The sequence below is a fragment of the Trachemys scripta genome, chromosome 15 (genome assembly GCF_013100865.1).
Source record: "Trachemys scripta elegans isolate TJP31775 chromosome 15, CAS_Tse_1.0, whole genome shotgun sequence".
In the NCBI taxonomy this organism is placed as follows: domain Eukaryota; kingdom Metazoa; phylum Chordata; order Testudines; family Emydidae; genus Trachemys; species Trachemys scripta.
This window is the reverse complement of record NC_048312.1, coordinates 11,252,502-11,273,226: the sequence shown is the minus strand read 5'-3', so window position 1 is coordinate 11,273,226 and position 20,725 is coordinate 11,252,502. Positions and strand designations below refer to the sequence as shown.

General features: G+C 43.4%; 1 protein-coding gene across 1 annotated transcript in view; it reads left to right on the top strand.

The window, feature by feature from the left end:
- TMEM132D (transmembrane protein 132D) overlaps positions 1–20,725 on the top strand; it is a 418,546-nt gene that overhangs the window by 166,310 nt on the left and 231,511 nt on the right. Inside the window, exon 3 of the mRNA XM_034791463.1 lies at positions 10,832–10,978. Coding sequence (XP_034647354.1) covers positions 10,832–10,978 — 147 coding nt within the window. The remainder of the gene's footprint in view (positions 1–10,831; positions 10,979–20,725) is intronic.

Here is a 20,725-nt window from a genome sequence, read left to right as displayed (position 1 = left end):
CGTTGGTCTCATTAGCTCTAGCACAGGAATATAAGAAGTTGAGAGCTTTGCTAAGACAAAGGAAAGCTGGGGAAAGAGACAAGACGTGCTGCAAGGAAAAGCCCTTGGAACAGCCAGTTCAGAAGGCAGCTCAGATTAAGGCTCACATTTGTTGTTAATTAAGAATAAAGGAAAACCCTAGAACGCGCGTGAGTTTCGGATAATAACACCTTGTGTGTGGATTGAGAGTAGAGGGATCAAACCTGTTTAAATTTGGAGATAATGTCAGTTTCCATACAACCACCGGAATAGCCTTATAGCATAGATAAATGGCACATTAGCAGTAGGGTTGCCACCATCAGGAGCACCTTGTGTGGATTTTCAGAACCTTTTAAGGTTCATGAAGACAGTTTTGGGACACAGTGATGTTGTATCATGATATCCATCCTGGCATGGTGATCTTGTCTTGGTATATCATACCAGGATGCGGCGACACTGCAGCGTGGCCATGAGTCCTGAGATTACATCACAACATCATAAAGCAACACACTTGTTCATCAGGGCAAACATTTATCAACAATGGGAACCTGAAGGTCCTTGTCCTGCAAGCTTCTCAGAACCCTTAATTTCCACTGAGAACTGGGGCCAAGTTTGTAAGGGTTTATCTAGTAAGTGAATGGAAGTCAGAGTAGCAAACCTTATGATATTTACCTGTTTTGAATCAACTTGTATTCTTCCCCCCCGCCTTTTAATTCTCCAGGGGTATTTGGGTTTTACAGTCTAATTTTCATCTTTCAAAACATGCTTTTCATATTAATTTTCTGACTGAACACTACAAAAATAAAATCTAAGCCCCCAAACACATGCAAACACAGAGCCATAAGTAAGACAGACAGTTTTTGCCCAACTCAAGAGACATACATTCCAAAGACATCTATTTTATTTAACTCATGGCATGCACAGTTCATTTTCTGAGGCCTAAATTGGTCTCGTGCCCTTTTACTAATTAAATTTGATTATAAAACCTCTTGGGACCTATTTTTTCTAATATCCCAATTTGAATGGGGTTGTTCAAGTGTCTGGGTGGAATGGTTTTTCCTCCTGAAATGTTAATTAGATAGAGAATATGTTAGGTTTTGAGAAAGCTGCATTGCAAGCCCATAGATAAACAGATTGATTTAATTTTAATCTGCTTTCATGGTGGTGCATAATGATAGCTGGTTCTGTCTCACAGGGCTGAAAACCACAGACCTTAATAAGAGTTTGTGGGTATATTATACAGCTTTAAATAGCTTATGTTGTGCTAGACCGCTCTCCATAAATTATTCTAACTCCATCAGTATCTATAAGGGATTCCCGATTCTCTTCTGCTGTGGATTTTCAATCAACAAAGCTATTAGTGTAACCTGGAGAAACTTTGTGGCATCTTCTCTGAAAACAACTAGCAACACTGATTTGTACATGAAGTATCCTGGGGGGAGAGGGGGGGGGGAATCAACTCTGAAAAAGCCAACTCATTGTAACTCAGTCCTGAAGGCCAAATCCCACTATTTTTACTGAGCCAAAGCTGATCTAAAATTAAAGGCCAAAACTTTCCAATCTGGGTTCCTAACATTAGGCTCCTAGATCCTTATTAAGGCTCTGTCCAAAAAGTGACCTGGTTTTCAGAAGTGCTGTAGCTTCCATTGTGTTTGGGACATTCCAGTTTTATTTGTTCAAAGGCGTGCTGCATGGAGGCAGCCCTGCATTCCTATGGAAAGACCCTCAAATATGAAGGGCAGTTCCTAATAAGAAAATCCTCTCTTTGGGGATTTCACTTCTCAGAGGCTCATCTATCCTGCATCTATCCTGACCCACACAGCTTTTGTGCTTCTTAAGGGCCATCTTTAAAATGCAAATAAATCCAAAATCTCAGTGTGAAACTCACTGAAAATGGTGGCGCTCTACCTGGAAGACACGTTTTTGCATGATTTCTATGCAAAGGCATACATCTGTGTGAGGACCATGTTCTGCTCTGAATTAGCTCCACACAAGCAAAATCATGGGGGTAAATCAGGCAGAATGTATCCTTAAGAAGGTAGAAAGATCCCATCACCGTATTGTTTAGATGTTATACATGTAATTAAAAGTACAAATACCAAGAGAACGACACACTTTCCAACCACTTCTCATTGCATTATTGATTTGCACTGGATAATCTGATCAGTTCTGTCTATGGCAGAAATACAGCCAGTCTAGTCTGCTGCCATCAATATTAGGAAAAGGCTTGTGCAAAGAGAGAGGTGTTCAAAGACGCCTTCTGTGGTAGATGGCCACCCTTCGGGAATATCCCAGATTCAGAGAGGCTCACCCCTAGACCTAGCAGTCATGGTGAGGGAACAGGTGGTCCTTTACCTAGGTAGGCCCTAGTCCTTTGAAGGCTTTAACTATTAGGAGCAGCACCTGAAAGCAGATAAAGAAGTTCCCCCCACCCCAAGGAGGGGTTCACGAGACTTTTGAGAAACCTTTAGTGTGTGTTTAGAGACTTTAAAGGAACCTGCACCCCATCACTTTCCCTCTTGTTTCTGATTTCATTGTGAACCTTTCACTTGGCTTTGTCCCGGACCCACCTATGCTGTCTGTCTGGCACTCTTTTCCATCTCAACGCTATCTAATTGTTTGCTAGGTTTCTTGTTATCCAGAGGTCTTGCTCGATGGTGCGGTCTCAGCTCTGTTACTGTAAAATAAAAAAATCCAACTAGAGAAACTCTTTCTGATTGTTTAAGTGGTGCTGATGTAAAGACACATATTTTCATGAGTGGTCTCCAGGCAATCTGGTTGTGTTTCAGGTTAAACACATTATAATGCATTTGAATAAGTCCTTTATGTACAAGCATCTGTAGGTGCTAGCACATCCAGTGCAAGATAAGAAATTGTTTATTGCTGGGTAAACAGCTCAAGAGTCGAGTGAAGGCAGCATTCATAAGCTGTTTTTCACCTTGATTTTAAATCATCTCTGGACCTGTTGGGGAGAAACAAGAGCATAGGGATAACTGGTAAGGGTGTGAAGAATTATGGCAAGGAATAAGTATATCTCTGCTCATGTGCCTGAAAAGATCCCTGGGGCCTGATTCTGAGAATTGCTCCGCAACCTTCAGAATCAAGTGCTGGGGAAGAAGAGATGCCTCCCAGAAAAATGCAGGGTATGAAATGTGAGCATGCAGATGTCATAGTGGCATGCACTGGGATACGATGACTTCATCAGGGCGACATGCATTTGACGTCTACTGGATGCATAATGGAGAGGATGATTTCATCTGGTTCCCTGAGTGTGCTTGGGTATGATGATGCCTTACAAACTGCATTAGATATGGAGCTGCACTTACCTCCTGTTATTAGCAGTGTTCCCTATGCTTAGCCAGTAGAGCAGTGTTTCTCCGGATATCTTGTTATGTGAACGGCTTTGTAAGAGAGCGTCCATCTCGTGCTCCAACCTCCCCAAGTTGTATCCCGTCCCTCGCTGCTTGGTTCTCAAGCTGTTTAATTAGCATTATACCTAGGCGGGCTCTGCTGAGCACTTGATGGCCCAGGGGCCAAAGTCTGAGATTTGCTGCTCCAGACCACACAGCCTCTTTAAATGGAGACTTAATAGAGCACCAAAAAAAATCTATAGTAAGAGTCACCCTGCTTTAGTGGGCGGGATAGACTAGCTAGGGCTTTTCCATCTCTAGGATCGTTCAGGGCTAGAGCAAGAAATGATACTATTTGAAAGGGAAAAAAGGCTAGTACTAGCAGCACTCTCAGCATCTCCTCCCCCACTCTAAGCAACTCCCCCATGGCCACCATCCTGTAGTAAGTCATTTAGTATGTCACTTGGCAGGTGTTAGACCCCGGATGCTCTCAAGGTGGCTTCTGGGGGGCATTTAGCTGGTAGCTCAAGTTGCTACTTTCCTCCACTCTCAACCGTGACTATCCGAAGCTTCAGTTTGCTAACACAGCCCTTCCTTTTAGCTGGGTCAAAAACCCCACCCTTTTCCCATTCACATCTAGCCTGTTGGGTGCTTCCAATGGACCATTCGAACTGATATCGTCCACTGGCTTGGCCATTCAGACTGCTGGGCGTTAAAAACCTGAATGGACTGGTAAAGGCCCCTCACCCATGTGCCTCCAGCTGTCACTGCGCAGGAGGGGAATGCCAGGGACACAACGAGTGTCACCTCTTGGAGTCAGATACTGCTTTGGACAGTTCGGTACAACATCCTGGAACCGTCTGAGCAATAAAAAGTACAACAGACAAAAAACCAGACCCCTCGAATCCTTTATTAAATGGTTATGACTACCCAAGGATGGGTTCACGGGACTGTTGAGAAACCTTAGTGTGTGTTTAGAGACTTTAAAGGAACCGGCAACCCATCACTTTTCCAAAGGCACAAAGGGCGAGTAGGCACCCACTGCAAGTCAGTGGGAGTTGGGTACCTTGTGCTTTTGAAAATCTACCCTCACCCTACCCACCCTGACACACATTTGTCCATTGCACTGTAACAGCCATGCTGAACGAGGTGATAGCTCGTGGAAGCATAAGCTCTCTCTAAATGGGGAAACTTTCCTGGGAAAGTTTTCTACGGCTTTCCCTTGAGCACCTGCAGTAATCGAAAACCAGAATCAATTTTACGGATTTGAAACATCTTTTTTTTTTTAGAAATGTTTTGGTGGGGTTTTTTGCAGGGGGAGGAGAGCGAGCAGTAGTATGACATTGGCGTGTTGCAGGCAGAATCCCTTCAGGGGTCACGGACAGGACAATACTGGCCAGAGTCAGAATATCTGCCATTCCTTTAAGCACAACATGTTGTTGATCTCCCTTTACTGGTCGTGGAGAGTGAATTCTCTTTTTTTGCTTCCCCTTGTTGTTTCAGACCCAATGCTGGGTTGACATTGTACCAGGGCACTTCGCAGCACTCATGCTGTACCACTGTTATTTTTCACCAGCCAGCTGTTCCATTTTATACAACACTTAAGTAACAATTTCACAGCCATTACCAGCTTGCGGTAATGACACCGGCTGAAAGCTAAGTGCTAACTGGTTGTAAACTACAAAGAAAACTGGGAGATGTTAAGACAGACACTTTGATAAATGAAAAGGGGCAGCTCCTGCATTTTAATTGCATGATTTGAAGCCTCTTTTTATCACTGGAGTAAACATGGTGTTTAGTGGGTCATGAGATGGAATTGGGAAATCACTGTCTTTATGTGCTTAGGAAAACGTGTTTGGTTTCAGGTGTGATGTATCAATTCAGAGAGTTCCCTCTGTACCACCTTCCTCTCTTGCCTTGCACCCTGCCAGAGCACTGACAAGTTTTCAGTGGGTGAATTCTCCCAAGTGCATTGCTTATGTGGACTAATTTGTGAAGAAGATGGTAAGCTCCACCGAGGTCTCATAGCTGCAGACCAGGAGTAAATAACATGCTGCAGTGTATATAAAGCAAACAATGATGCAAACCATAGAAAAATATATGGATAGATGGTAGGCACTTTTCTTCACTGAATGGTTATAACATGCAGAGCTGAGGAGCAGGGGATTTCTTTGGCTGGTCGATCAGGCTCTCTCTCTCACTCTCGATTTCCCCCCCCCGTATATTAGTAAAACCTGTCGTGCAGTTGTTTCCATTTTCACATATTAAAGCTAGTTAGAAAATGCTAAATTACATAAGGAATTTTGAAAAACCTCTTATTTGTTAATTTTTCACAGAAATATATTGATTTTTCAATCATTTTTTTTTAAACGGTGAGGAGTGGGGAGCCAAGAGCCTGGGGGGTGGGGGGACGGGAGAGAGAGAGCCAGGAGCCTCTGGGCAGTACCAGCGCTCTCCCTGGGGAGCCTCTAGGTAGCAGTGGGGAGCTGGGAGCCGGGTCACAGCCCAGTTCGGAGCAGGGAGCTTGGGCAGCAGTTGGGCTGGGAGCGGGTAGCCCAGGGGGCAGCTGGACTCTAGCTGGAGCCCTTCCCCCATCCCCCGATGACAGCCTGACTTTCTTGTCAATTTCACGGTTCCAGCATGGAGCCATGAAATTGACAGGAATGACAGCCAACAGCCAGTGTAACTACCGCAGTGTCTATACATACTCTGCGTTGCCCTAACTACACCAACATAAGCCCTATGCCTCTCGTGGAGGTGGAGTTATGATGTCAGAGTAGTTGGGCACTTACATCACCGGGAGCAAGGCTGTAGTGTAGACACTGACGTAATTAGGTCGACGTAAGCTGCTTTACATTGACCTAACTCTGTAGTGTAGACCAAGCTTCTGAAGTCTGCAGTGAGTGACTAAAAGTGCTTGTCATGTGGTCCCTAACTCTGTCCTCTGCTCGACATGCTGAGAACTGAGAGTCAATGTGGAGAATGAAGGAGATATCTGTACGGTTTTTAAAATAGATCATATTGACCTCAGTTTAATTGCTTGATCTTATTCTGCCCGTATGCATAGAGTTAAATCAAAGGAAGATGTTAGGGGTAAGCAAACAGGAAATGAAATAATGAGATAAAATACCAAGGAAACTATCAAGTATCCTTAAGAGAACAAGGGGGGAAATACCTACCTGCCTATTTCTAGCCAGGTTAAGAGGCTTATTTTTCCAAGGTCACAGCCAGAAATCAAAGGGACACTAAACTGTTTAAGGCTCCTGCTTAGAGAGGAAGGAGTGGGGAGTTGGCAGCAGCTGTTAGAGGTGAGTCTCTGACAGAGAGTTCATCTTCACTGCACAGTTCATCTGGGCTTTTTCCCAGGTATTGGCAAAAGCTCACCTACCATCCACACAGACAAACCTCTGGTCGCCATTTTAACTCAGGCTGTAAGCTACCTATTTTGCAATGAGGATGCGGGCAAAATTTCTTGAGTGCTAATAGTGCTCCAATGCCATCCCATGATTTCCTCTGACAGACAGACAAGTTCTCCCGCAATGGACTGGGAAAATATCCTGGAGCATCTCAGCTCAAAGAACTATAGGAAACGCCCCCAGATGCACCTGGTGAGTGCAGAAACAGAGATGACACAGTAACATGGGCTGAGCTTTGCAGTGGGGATGCTCACACCTGGGCTAGACCCCGTTGCCAATCATCCAGGTTAACAAAGCAGTTTAGACACACCATCGTGAGAGAATGTGGCAGCACAGTGTTTTTCCCAGCCCAGAAGTAGGGGGCCTGGGTTGAATGGAACTTACCAAAAACTTCAAGGAAGGGATAAAGTGTAGGTGAGAACAGATGGGCATAAGCTTTTGTTGTTTTGACTGTTTCTCTGCTTTTTATATATCTGTGGGTGAAATAAACAATATGTTTGTTTTTGAAGAAGTTGTTTTGGGGTCATATCAACCACAGTGGGTCACAGGCTCCCAGAGAGAAGTTTTCTTGCAGGTGTCAAATACTTTTGGGCCTGTTGTATTACAGGGGGCTGCAACCCAGAGGTCCAGTCCCAAAGTGGTTGAACTGCGGGTTTTTTCCCCTGAGAGAGAGGCAGGAATTGGTGCCTGTGGGGTGCACTCAAGAAGGGCTGCAAAGGGGTCTAAAACACAGCTTGCCTTGTAACCAGGGCAGTCAGTCACAAATAAAAAACAAAGATTTGGAAGAAGTAAATTGAAGCCTGACAACAGTCATATAAAAACTTCAAGTACCTTCAGTTTTAGGTCTGTTTGTTGACAAACAATGTACCTTTTGTTGGCATTAACCCAATCTCTTCCAGGTCACTCCTTTGTAATTAAGTGTGAGTGCCAAGGTAAATTGGGTGAAGAGAATTCTGCAGTGCAATATTGGCAAACAAAATACTAAGACACCCCTGAGAAAATGAATGAAACTGACTTTTGTTGGAGTCAAAGCTTCGGTGGTAATTACAGGAGCATGTATAACTGACTGCACTAAAAAGAGCTAGTAACCTCTAATTCTGTAGAAAACAGCAATCTAGTTCTATTATTGTTTTCAGTAAAATTAAAGGTTTAGGGCTTGTAATAGATGACTAAATTAGACCTTATCAAAACCCTTTTAAAGAAATTCTCATCCTTAGACTGCAATTACTCCGGGAAGGCACGCAAGAACCTGTGTTTGTTTTGAAACATCAAAAGTGAATGTCAAGGGTAAAGGAGCTCACGTCATCTGTATGTTTGTGTGTCCATCCTGCTGCTTTGCTACACCACACCATCTCTTAAAGAAATGCAGCTAGAAGATAACAAAGGAGAGAGATAGTGGTTGCATCTGTATTTTTTGTTACTTTTAAAATTGTTTTCATATGGAAACAGAAGATTCCTTCTAAGTTTGTGGCCACTTCTTTAGCAGAACTGAGACATTGGGTCTGATTTTCATTTACACTAAGGTATCTTTGCACAGTTTTGGCAGTGCAAAGGACAATTTACACTACTAAGGTGATATAAAGGGGCTCGGCGGCACATTCAGATTGCAAAGACATTTTGTTCCACACATTCTGATGCTGAAAGGTTTGGTTCTGCAGTTGCATTTTCTTTAATTCTAACTAGTTTCTCTAACTACATGAATGAAAACGTATTTGTCCTAGACCTAGAGTCAATCAAATATCCTTTCTTTGTACACTAACTCTGAGACACACTCATAATTCACAGAGAAATGTATGTGTGTTTTATTTGTGTGTGTACATATATACATTCTCTCTCTCTCTCTCACACTCACACACACACACACACAAATATATTGGATCTGATTTTCTGTTTGCATGCATTTTGGGTGGTCAGTTACATCAGTGAACAGTGGATGTAAAATGCTACTATTATGCTAGAGAGGAAAGATGGTCTGGCCAATAGTTAAGGTACTAGCCTAGGATGTGGGAGACTTGGGTTCAAACCCCTGCACCACCACAGAGTTTCTGTGTGACCTCAGACAAGTTATTTAGCATTTCTGTGCATTAGTTTCCCAAATGCAAAATGGGGTAAACAGCACTTCCTTGCCTCACTATGGTAATGGGGTGTATGTGCACATATAGGTGCCTTATATAGATTCATACCCATTTTGTACTGGTGTCAATGACTATGCTAGGAGTGGGGCAGCAATGATACAGACCAGTTTTCCAGTACGCGTGCCTTCACAGAGTGTCCTAATCCCACACTGGCATGCTATAATTAGCAGTACTCTTTAAGTGACCACGCTGGAAAGCTGCACCAGGAGTGCGTATGGCAGTGTGAATGTGTGAATTCGTAGTCAGAGCTGCCTGATCCTGAGAGGTGCTGAGCGCCCACAATGCTCAATGAAATCATTTAGGCCCAGATCATGCACGACATTTGGGCCTTACGTTAGTTCTCACCTGTGGGACAGAAAGTAGGCAGAGCAGCTACAGAAATTTCCCATCACTACAGTCATTGAGACTAGCTGGAGTTGAAGACTGGCATCAGTTTCCATCCACCTTCTTTGTTTTTCTTTCTCTGGCCCACTCTCTCTAGTAAACCTGCCGGGACTGCAAGTTAATTTCCCAAGCTGTGATCAGGCCATTGGTCCGTCTTCCTGAGGGATCTTTATAACTGGGAAATGAATGGACATTGCATCCTGCGTATGGTGCAGCATATTGTGAAATTGGCAGAGGAGACTCTGAGCACAAATTATCTGGTCTTCACATCATAATTCCTACTGATGAGCTAAGGAAATTGCTAAATAATAATAGCTACCATTGTGCTATCAGAAGAATAAAATAGATAACACCTATAGCATCCAATTCTTAGAAGGAATCCCATGTCCTTTTTTAATCTGTTCTTAAAAGATTCCATAGGAAATCTTGTAGAGCGGCAGAGCCAGTCATGCTTTCTACCATTAGTGACACCTCCATGCTTGCAAAAAGTATCCCTCACATTCTTTTTGTTTTCTTAATGAAGGACTTGCCAGCGTGCTGAATGCATTTTGCATATGAGATTTTTAGCAAATGTAATTAAACTGGCATCTCGTGACATCTCGTGTGTTGGGATATTTGACCACAATGTTTTTTATTTAAAAAAAAAAAATCTTTGAAAGCTAAGATATAACATCACTGGAAACTCCCAATTCACCAGCATGAAATAAAGCTGGAGTAAAAAGGGACAATGCCAATGTGGCTTAGTGCACCCATTTAGATGTTTTTGTGGGCAGGGGGAAAGGAGAGAGAATTAGGGGTTACAAAATCAGAAATTAAAAAGCAAAAGAAAGAAAACCGATTACTAAATTAATTATTTTCGCTGCAGCACTGGTAACCTCAAATCAGCTGCTTTGGGCTAGTGCATGAGAACAAGGAAGTGTGTCTCGGTCTCTCTTTCTAGCCTAGTCTTTCTAGTCTTAACCACTCCCATCACCATCTTGCAAACAAGCCACAATCTTGCAAACAAGTACATGCATAATTTTGTGTACTTACTTAACTTTGTGCATGTAAGTAGTCCCATTGAAACCGGACAACCCATGTGTGTAAAGATAAGCACGTGCCTAAGAGTTTGCAGGATCAGGGCCTGTAGAACCAATGAGGGCCAAAAGTATAATTGAGTAGCCTAGTTTCATTGTCAAAATGACATGGAGAAAGTAGTATAAATATCATCAAGTAGTATAAATGATGAAAAAGTCTAGTGGAACTTTAAAATTCTTCTGGTTTTAGTGATCTAATGTATTATGGGAAGAAAATGTGATCACAGATCTATTTACCATTATATCAATAACATTATTATCTTGACACTGTTCCTTTAAACTATGGGGAGGTTTAATTCCATTATACCTTTACCTCCTACCAATGTGGTCCATCTGTAATGAGCTGTAGCATCTCCAGAGGACCAGTAATGAGAAAAAAATGAAGATCCATGTAACAGCTTGGAAATGAAATTCTGTATCTAATTGTTGACATATCCTCTTGTTCCTCTTAGGGCAAAGGTGAAGAAAGGTGTGAATATTTTCAGTGTAAGAGCCAGCAGCCCGTACTTATGGGACATTAGAGAGAGCGTGGATTATACTGGGAAATATGCACCAGCTGTCATCGTTTGTCAGAGGAAATCTGCTACCTCGGAAAACAGGTAGGTCATTTCCAATAGTTGTACATTTTATAAATGAGATAATTTTGCTTTTTTAAAAGCAGATGTATCTGCTTTGCTATGGTATTAATAAAACTTTTATTATAGTTTCTAAATACACATAGTAAATGTATCAATGGAAAAACTAATGCTGTCTTTAGTTTATAATGCTCTGTTTACTGGACCGTATGTACTCTAAATCTATTTTGAGTGCCTAAATGAAATGAAAACTACCAGGGAATCTTCATTTAACAATGTTTAAAAGGACTTGCCTCGTCTCTTTGAATTTAGTCCAGCCAGGTTGTTTAGTCTTTTAAAATTATTTGCTTCCAAACAGGTCAGGCATTATATTAGTGGCTTGTTAATTACAGTCTTCAATATGTATCCTTAGCTTTTGAGAAGGAACTAAGAAACACATACCAGGCTTCAACCCATGTTCTTGTTAGTGAATTTTTAATCCACATTTAGAGAAGTGACATTCAGATCTTAAATTCACATGATGTAATAACTTAGGTAGGACACTGACTCCAAAAACAATATTTGATTAGCAGTTGTTCCAGTTTCTAATCACAGTTGAGTGTTTTTAAGAATAAATGGTTGATACCTTTTGGTTTCATTTAATTCACTGTTCCTGGGAAAGCGTGGGGAGGGGAGAGCATGTTGGTAATGAGCTAACTGGCTAAAGATTTGTTATATTAATTATTGTTACTATTAAACTGGCATCATGAAGAGGGAGGTCAAATTCTGCAGTGATTTACCTGCATTGAAATGTACTGGGTTTGCACAGGGTGCAAGATTTGGCCCCTTTTAATCCAAAACCTCTTTCCTGTGTATCTAGAGGTAACTAAGGGCTGGTCCACACTAAGCCCCCAGTTTGAACTAAGATACGCAACTTCAGCTATGTGAATAACGTAGCTGAAGTCGAAGTATCTTAGTTTGAACTTAAAGGTACTTACCGCGGGTCGACACGCGGCAGGTAGGCTCCCCTGTCGACTCTGCCTACTCCTCTCGCAGAGCAGGATTACCGGTGTCGACGGCGAGCACTTCCGGGATCGATTTATCGCGTCTAGACAAGACGCGATAAATCGATCCCAGAAGATCGATTGCTTGCTGCCGAACCAGCGGGTAAGTATAGAAGTACCCTCAGTGGCTCTGGAATATAGAAAGGAGGGGAAGGGGGACTTCCTTTACTTTCCAGACATAAATCTGTTTCTCACACACACACACACATACACACACACACTAGAATTCAATTTCAAAATCCCCCTCGATATGGTATCCTCCACTTCCTCCCCTAAACCATATATCATCTCATAGCTGGCTGAATTTTAGTGGCTAGGGAAGGAATCTATATATATGCCCAAGGTCACAGCCTTTTCCTCAATAAAAGAAGAGAAAGATTATTAAAAGTCCTGAGTCAAAGCTCACTGAAGTCAATGAGAGTGGGCTTTGGATCAGGCCCAAAGCAATTATCTAACACCATCTACCCTTCCATTTTTTGTGGCTGTGTTCTGCAGTGCGGCGCAGCATTTCCCTGCTCCTCTTTCAGTAATGGTAAAATGTAGTGTGATATCAAGGGTTGAACAAATTTTGGCTACTTATTCCATTTCAATATTCTCCTAAGCTGAAGCATTCAGTGGCTGCCCTTAAAATGTGCCAGTTTCCATTAGATCATTACATAAGGTTAACCAGCAATTGAAGTATGTTCCCTATCCTTCCACATGCTGACTATAGGGAATGACTTAGTAGTACTGCAGATATGGTAATAATGTGATTTAGGATCCAGTCCTGCAGTAAGCTCTGCATGAGCAGACCCCTGTATCCCAGCAGAGCACCATTATTATCAAGTCTCTGCCCATGTAGAGTTCATTGCTGGTTTGGGGACTTAGCTAAGGCAGGTGAGAACAAAGATTAATTATAAAAATAATAAATTAATGGAGATATCCTATCTCCTAGAACCGGAAGGGACCTTGAAAGGTCATTGAGTCCAGCCCCCTGCCTTCACTAGCAGGACCAAGTACTGATTTTGCCCCAGATCCCTAAGTGGCCCCTCAAGAATTGAGCTCATAACCTTGGGTTTAGCAGGCCGATCCGCAAACCACTGAGCTATCCCTCCCTAGTCAGGCTTTTAGATTGACTGGGTGGTTTCCATGCCAGGTCCTCAAAGGTTCTGGACCCATGTTGCTTATTGTAAGAAATGTAACTCATTTTGAATTTAATTAAAACACTTACAAAACAAGAAAACATATCACCAAAGCTAAGCTACTACTACTACTAAACTAAAAATGGAGCATTACAACAATCAAATCAAGATCAAATTAGTCTCAGTATTGGATTAGAATTACACCTTCAAATTAGCTGAGTGATCAAATGAATGCTAAAAATAATCAATTCTTATAAATTGTAAAGAGGATTCTAAGAAGATGATTGTCCACTTGTTTTTAACTAAAGAATTTTACCAAATTTATCAGATCTATCATTTAAATGGTTAAGTATCTTAATACTGAAATCAAATTATTACCTAATGTCTGGACCACAACTTTACAGCTAATTAAAGCTTCCGTGTTAAACTTAATTTCTTGTGTGGTGGCTAAAACTTCCCTTCCCTTCCCTTCCCTGCAACGCAGATACTATAATACAGACCTCAATGGAACACTGCCCTGAGATTTCTAGTACTTTGTGCTCATTGTTGAGCGAGATAGTTTTGCCACTTGTGCTTTTGGGGCATAATCTTTCATCACTGAAGGAGTTCTGGATTTACATTGCTGCAACAGGTCAGACCGGAAGTCTGTGGTGGTGCAGAGATTTGGATTCAGGTCTCCTGAGTTCCAAGCATTCTTTCTTCTTCTGGCAGTCATGTTTAGGGAAGCAGAAATGCTTAGCTTCAAGTTGCTATAGGGCAACTCTAAACTATAAAAAGTTTTTGCAGCCCACTATGTGCTCAGACACAGAGTTCTTCATGTTTGTTTGGGCAGATAATATATGATGAATAATGAAACAGAAACCCAAAAGAGAAACCGAAGGTGGCACAACTTGATGCTTCAATCAATTTTAAGTGTTTCCCAAGTTAAAAGCATCTCTGAGTCACTGATTCATTCAAAGAGAAAGTTATTTCTATAAGCTTTTTTTTGTGTGGTTTAGGTGGAAATGGAGGGAATTTAAATAGAGGTAAGGACTGTACAGATGTTACAGGTATTAAACTCATCTACTAATCATAGACGTCATGATTTAGTTTGTTATAAATTTACACTTGTATGAGGGTGAATGTGAAGATTCGAGGAGGGGGGACCTTATGGTTGTGTCTCCATAAATCTGGAACGTTGTCACCAGCCTGTAATAAACAGGGCACTGAAAACGTCAAATGATATTTGACAGCTGCGCTTAATTAGTTATTCTGACACAGACTCATAATATTTGCTGTTAATATTCATTCAAAAACATCCTGCTGGCTGTGATAATATTTATATGTTAATCCTGTTATGATAAGCTTTTAGTGCCAAAACCTCTTGAAACAAAATGAGTGATATATTTCAAAACTTATATAAAGAAATGTTCAGGCATCCCGGTTAAGTTAGTCACTTGCACAAGTATCTCCTTAATCCGTGAAATTACACCTGTCACAGTAAGTTAGCTTTATTAACACTATTTCCTGATCCATGTAAAATGATCAGGATCACAAAAGCATTGAATCTCAAGTTAATTAACATTGCCACCTTTGCATTCATGTGATCAGATCTCTGATTTTTAAGAGTAATTAAACAATATGTAAATAGAGTCTGAAGAATTTCTAAAAGAACTCCAGAAGCAAACAACTTGATAACAGAGTTCAATATTTAACTGTTATCCATTCTGCATATTTAGCACCGTTAAACATGCAAAGGGGAATTATTTGCCAATAAGAGCTCTCTTCCTCCCCATTATAATGCTTGATTTTACTCCTAAGAGTGAGTGGCAAAACAGACATGAGTGATATTTAATAAGGAAATCAACATGCTGAATAAGGCATTCCTAATATTTTAAATTTCATTTACATATTAACCAGCATAGTGACAAAAAGAAGTTTTCAAAAGTAAAACAAAGTCCAGAGTTTTCGTGACTATAGAAAGTCAGATAGAATAAAACAAAAATAAATGGGTATGATTGAATGGGATATCACGGTACTGTCTGGATGAGTTTATTTCCTCCGATCTAGGTAATGGTAAGGACAGGCCCATGTGACCTTGGACCACTCACTGAATCTCTCTGTGCCTCAGTTCCCCATCTGTAAAATGGGGAAGACAGCAACTCCCTACCTATCCTCCCTATGAGGATAAATACATTAAAGATTGTGAGATGCTCAGATACTACAGAAGCGGGCGCCATAGGTACCTGAAATAGATGACAGTAAAGCTATTAAGCGACCCTATTTCTATTTAAATCAGCGGTTCTCAAACTGTGGATCAGGACCCCAAAGTAAGTCGCTTGGTTGGCTTGCTGGGGCTCGGGGCCAAAGTCCAAGCCTGAGGGCTTCAGCCCCAGGCAGCAGAGCGCAGGTTACAGGCCCCCTGCCTGAGGCTGAAGCCCTTGGGCTTTGGCTTTGGCCCCTAGCCTGGGAAGGTGGGGCTTTGGCTTTGCACCCCCGGGGGGGTGGGCTCAGGCTTCGGTCCCCCCTCCTGGGGTCCTGTAGTAATTTTTGTTGTCAGAAGGGGCTCGCGGTGCATTGAAGTTTGAGAACCCCTGGTTTAAATCAATGAATACTATATTTTGACAATTGAATGTATATTGGAGAATTCAGTATATTTTTTCCATACGCAAAGAAGTATCCACCCAGGTCGAACATAGGGATGGGCAAACTTGGAAAGTCTTGGAGAAGAACCCCAAAGTCTGGATCCAAACTAGGCAAATCTTCTTAGCCCCCAAATTCAGTGAAAATGTAGTGTGGCCACGTTTTGTCCTGAGATTTCTAGTACTTTGTGCTTATTGCTGCAAAAGAGAGTTTGCCAAGATGGCGTTTCTTATGATTTTTTACCATTTATGCTTTTGGTGCATAATCCTGCACCCTAGGAGTTCTGGATTTACACTGCTATAACAGACTGTAGTCAGAAATCTGGCCAATTATTAAAAGGAGTCTATGGGCCAAATTCGGCTTTCAGCTACATATGGGTGACTCCCACTGAGGTAGGGTTACCAGATAGCAACTGTGGAAAAAACGGGACGGGGGTGGGGGGTAATAGGCGCCTATATAAGAAAAAGTCCCCAAAAATGGGACTGTCGCTTTAAAAACAGGACATCTGGTCACCCTACACTGAAGCCAATGTGTGATAATATGTATATGTTAATCCTATTACAATAACAGTCAATGACCATTCCTCTTTGGCTGATGGCAGAACTTGACCCTGTGTGTCTCATTTTCCATGAAGATGCATCCTAATCTAAGGTACTTCAATTTTCTCCACAGTTATCCAAAGAGTATGAGATAAACTAAATATTATCTGGGGATAAGAGAAGAGGGAGCATATGGTAACAGTCTCTTTGAAGTACCCACACTTCATTTTTATTACATGCAGTCTGGGATGTTTAGTATCCCGCATTTCTCATTTTCAAATCAAGTATGGAACCTCACATTAAATTATTTAACATCTAGTTTTGGTGTTATAACTGCGGTGAGTTACTGCCTCGTTCCTGTACTTGTTGCAGCTGCCATTACGTGTGATAAGATCTCTAGAGTGCTGTAATCCTAAAATACTGTACGGCTTTCTCCACTGGAACTACAAAAGCAACAAATTTGATATAAATAATAGTCTAATAGCAACAATAATTATATCACGTGGGTTGCTGGTGTTCATCAAAATGCTTCGTAAATGTGGTCCAGCGTTGTAGATCACCAGTAATATTTTTTTCCCTGCAAGCTCCGTTTTCCCATAGTTTTACCCACCAAATATATATTAACACTAGGGGAGATAAAATGCTCCGTTCAGTAGAATTACCAAAACAAAAATAAAAGAAAAACACCCCATGGTATGTGTCCCATCCCATACGTTCTAGTTGCTCTTGATGTAAATAACTGGACTTGAAATTCCAGTGAGAAAATAGTAATATAAGCCTTATGGGCTTTTGGACTAAATATACCTAGTATATCATTGCAATAGTTCTACAAGCAACGGGAGGTTTTTGGTTTATACCTAGGAAATTGTATGACAACCTAAGAGCATTTTTTGTTCTCCAGAGGAAAAGCCCCACCTGTGTGTGTTATGTTCAGAGAGATCTGCTTCACTTTGCATTCTTTTGGTAATGTAGTTTTCCACGTCAGACTCGCCTGCCTCTTTTTCAAAGCTCCCCATGGATTCATCTTATCCTACTGCCCTAAGCTTATGTCCACCTGCTCCACGAGCCATTGTCCAGCAGCTTGTGTACGTCATTTTCACCAGTGCAAAATCAGCTACAGCTCTGGTTTGTAGTGTTTTGCGGCACTCTGCACTGATGTAAATGGCTACACAAGGTGCAGGGCAATGGGGCAGGGTAATCTCTGGCCTCTTTGCTCTACTGCCCGGATTTTCTGAACATATTTTCAGCTTGTGCCCCAGCTGATCTCGTTGGTGCTTTACAAAATCCTCCAGTCTTGCCTTCCTTGTTTTTCCTTCTGATTCTCCATGCTTGGGGGACTCACCGGCACTTGGTTTTACTCTATTTATCTGGACCCAAGATCTTGAGTCACTTCACCTCTAAGCCTCCTTTGTTCTGCTCTGGGCTTGCAGTGATTGAGTAGCTGAGAGCAGAATAAGTAGGGTTGCCAACTTTCTGATTGCAAAAAAAAGAAAAGCCTTGTCTCGCCCCTTCTCTGAGGCCCCTCCCCTTCTTTGAGGTCCCGCCCCCACTTACTCCATTTGCCTTCCCTCCGTGGCTCACTCTCCCCCACCCTCGCTCACTCGCTCATTTTGACTGGGCTGGGGCAGGAGGTTGGGGCACGGGAGGGTCGTGAGGGTTCCAGCTGGGGGCGCAGGCTCTGGGGTGGGGCCAGAGATGAGGGATTGGGGTACAGGAGGGGGCTCCAGACTGGGGGTGGGGCTGAGGTTTTCAGAGTGTGGGAGGGGGCTCTGGGCAGGGGGTTAGGGTGCAGGAGGGGGTGAGGGCTCTGTCTAGGGGTGCGGACTCAGGCGTGGGGCTGGGGATGAGGGGTTCAGGGTGCGGGAGGGGGCAGGAGGAGGGAGTGTGGGGTGCGGGCTCTGGGAGGGAGTTTGGGTGTTGGAGGGGGCTCAGGGCTGGGACAGGAGGTTGGGGTGCAGGAGGGAGTGAGGAGTGAGGGCTCCGGTCGGTGCTTACCTCAGGCAGCTCCCAGAAGCGGCCAGCATGTCCCTTTGGCTCCTAGGCACAGGGGCAGCCAGGAGGCTCCGCGCGCTGCCCCCAATTGCTAGCGCCACCCCCACAGCTCCCATCGACCGCAGTTCCCAGCCAATGGGAGCTGTGGAGCCGGCACTCGGGCCGGTGCCTCCTGGCTGCCCCTGCACCTAGGAGCTGGAGGGACATGCCGGCCCCTTCCGGAAGCTGCACAGAGCCAGCCACTGTGGCCAACTGGACTTTTACAGCTGATTGGAGCCACCAGAGTCCCTTTTTGACTGAGCATTCTGGTTGAAAACCGGATGTCTGGCAACCCTAAGAATAAGGCCCACTTTGCACAGTACTTTGGGAGTGTGACTGGCTGCTGATGAGTGACATAGAAGCTGTGACTGTCCTGATGAGGACCTTGTGACAATCACCACAATTTAGTCCTCTGTAGGCTAGACTGCAGGAATGTGTTCTGCTCTGCGCTGCCCTAGCAGTCTACTTGGAAGCTCCAGTCAGCTGTAAAAGTTAGCTACCTCCTGAGTTGGGCAAGATACAGTACATAACACTTGGTCAAGGCACTGGTTTGTTTTTTGCATACAAATGCAACTGAAGACATTGAATCATAGAATCATAGAATATCAGAGTTGGAAGGGACCTCAAGAGGTCATCTAGTCCAACCCCCTGCTCAAAGCAGGACCAATTCCCAACTAAATCATCCCAGCCAGGGCTTTGTCAAGCCGGGCCTTAAAAACCTCCAAGGAAGGAGACTCCACCACCTCCCTAGGTAACGCATTCCAGTGTTTCACCACCCTCCTAGTGAAATAGTTTTTCCTGATATCCAACCTGGACCTCCCCCACTGCAACTTGAGACCATTGCTCCTTGTTCTGTCATCTGCCACCACTGAGAACAGCCGAGCTCCATCCTCTTTGGAACCCCCCTTCAGGTAGTTGAAGGCTGCTATCAAATCCCCCCTCATTCTTCTCTTCTGGAGACTAAACAATCCCAGTTCTCTCAGCCTCTCCTCATAAGTCATGTGCTCCAGACCCCTAATCATTTTTGTTGCCCTCTGCTGGACTCTTTCCAATTTTTCCACATCCTTCTTGTAGTGTGGGGCCCAAAACTGGACACAGTATTCCAGATGAGGCCTCACCAATGTCGAATAAAGGGGAACGATCACGTTCCTCGATCTGCTGGCAATGCCCCTACTTATACAGCCCAAAATGCCGTTAGCCTTCTTGGCAACAAGAGCACACTGTTGACTCATATCCAGCTTCTCGTCCACTGTGACCCCTAGGTCCTTTTCAGCAGAACTGCTACCTAGCCATTCGGTCCCTAGTCTGTAGCAGTGCATGGGATTCTTCCGTCCTAAGTGCAGGACTCTGCACTTGTCCTTGTTGAACCTCATCAGGTTTTTTTCTGCCCAATCCTCTAATTTGTCTAGGTCCCTCTGTATCCGATCCCTACCCTCTAGTGTATCTACCACGCCTCCTAGTTTAGTGTCATCTGCAAACTTGCTGAGAGTGCAGTCCACACCATCCTCCAGATCATTAATAAAGATATTAAACAAAACCGGCCCCAGGACCGACCCTTGGGGCACTCCACTTGAAACCGGCTGCCAACTAGACATGGAGCCATTGATCACTACCCGTTGAGCCCGACGATCTAGCCAGCTTTCTATCCACCTTACAGTCCATTCATCCAGCCCATACTTCTTTAACTTGGTGGCAAGAATACTGTGGGAGACCGTATCAAAAGCTTTGCTAAAGTCAAGAAATAACACATCCACTGCTTTCCCCTCATCCACAGAGCCAGTTATCTCATCATAGAAGGCAATTAGGTTAGTCAGGCACGACTTCCCCTTCGTGAATCCATGCTGACTGTTCCTGATCACTTTCCTCTCCTCTAAATGTTTCATAATTGATTCCTTGAGGACCTGCTCCATAATTTTTCCAGGGACTGAGGTGAGGCTGACTGGCCTGTAGTTCCCCGGATCCTCCTTCTTCCCTTTTTTAAAGATGGGCACTACATTAGCCTTTTTCCAGTCATCTGGGACCTCCCCCGATCGCCATGAGTTTTCAAAAATAATGGCTAATGGCTCTGCAATCTCACCCGCCAACTCCTTTAGCACCCTCGGATGCAGCGCATCCGGCCCCATGGACTTGTGCACGTCCAGTTTTTCTAAATAGTCCCGAACCACTTCTTTCTCCACAGAGGGCTGGTCACCTTCTCCCCATGCTGTACTGCCCAGTGCAGCAATCTGGGAGCTGACCTTGTGCGTGAAGACAGAGGCAAAAAAATCATTGAGTACATTAGCTTTTTCCACATCGTCGGTCACTAGGTTGCCTCCCTCATTCAGTAAGGGGCCCACACTTTCCTTGATTTTCTTCTTGTTGCTAACATACCTGAAGAAACCTTTCTTGTTACTCTTAACATCTCTTGCTAACTGC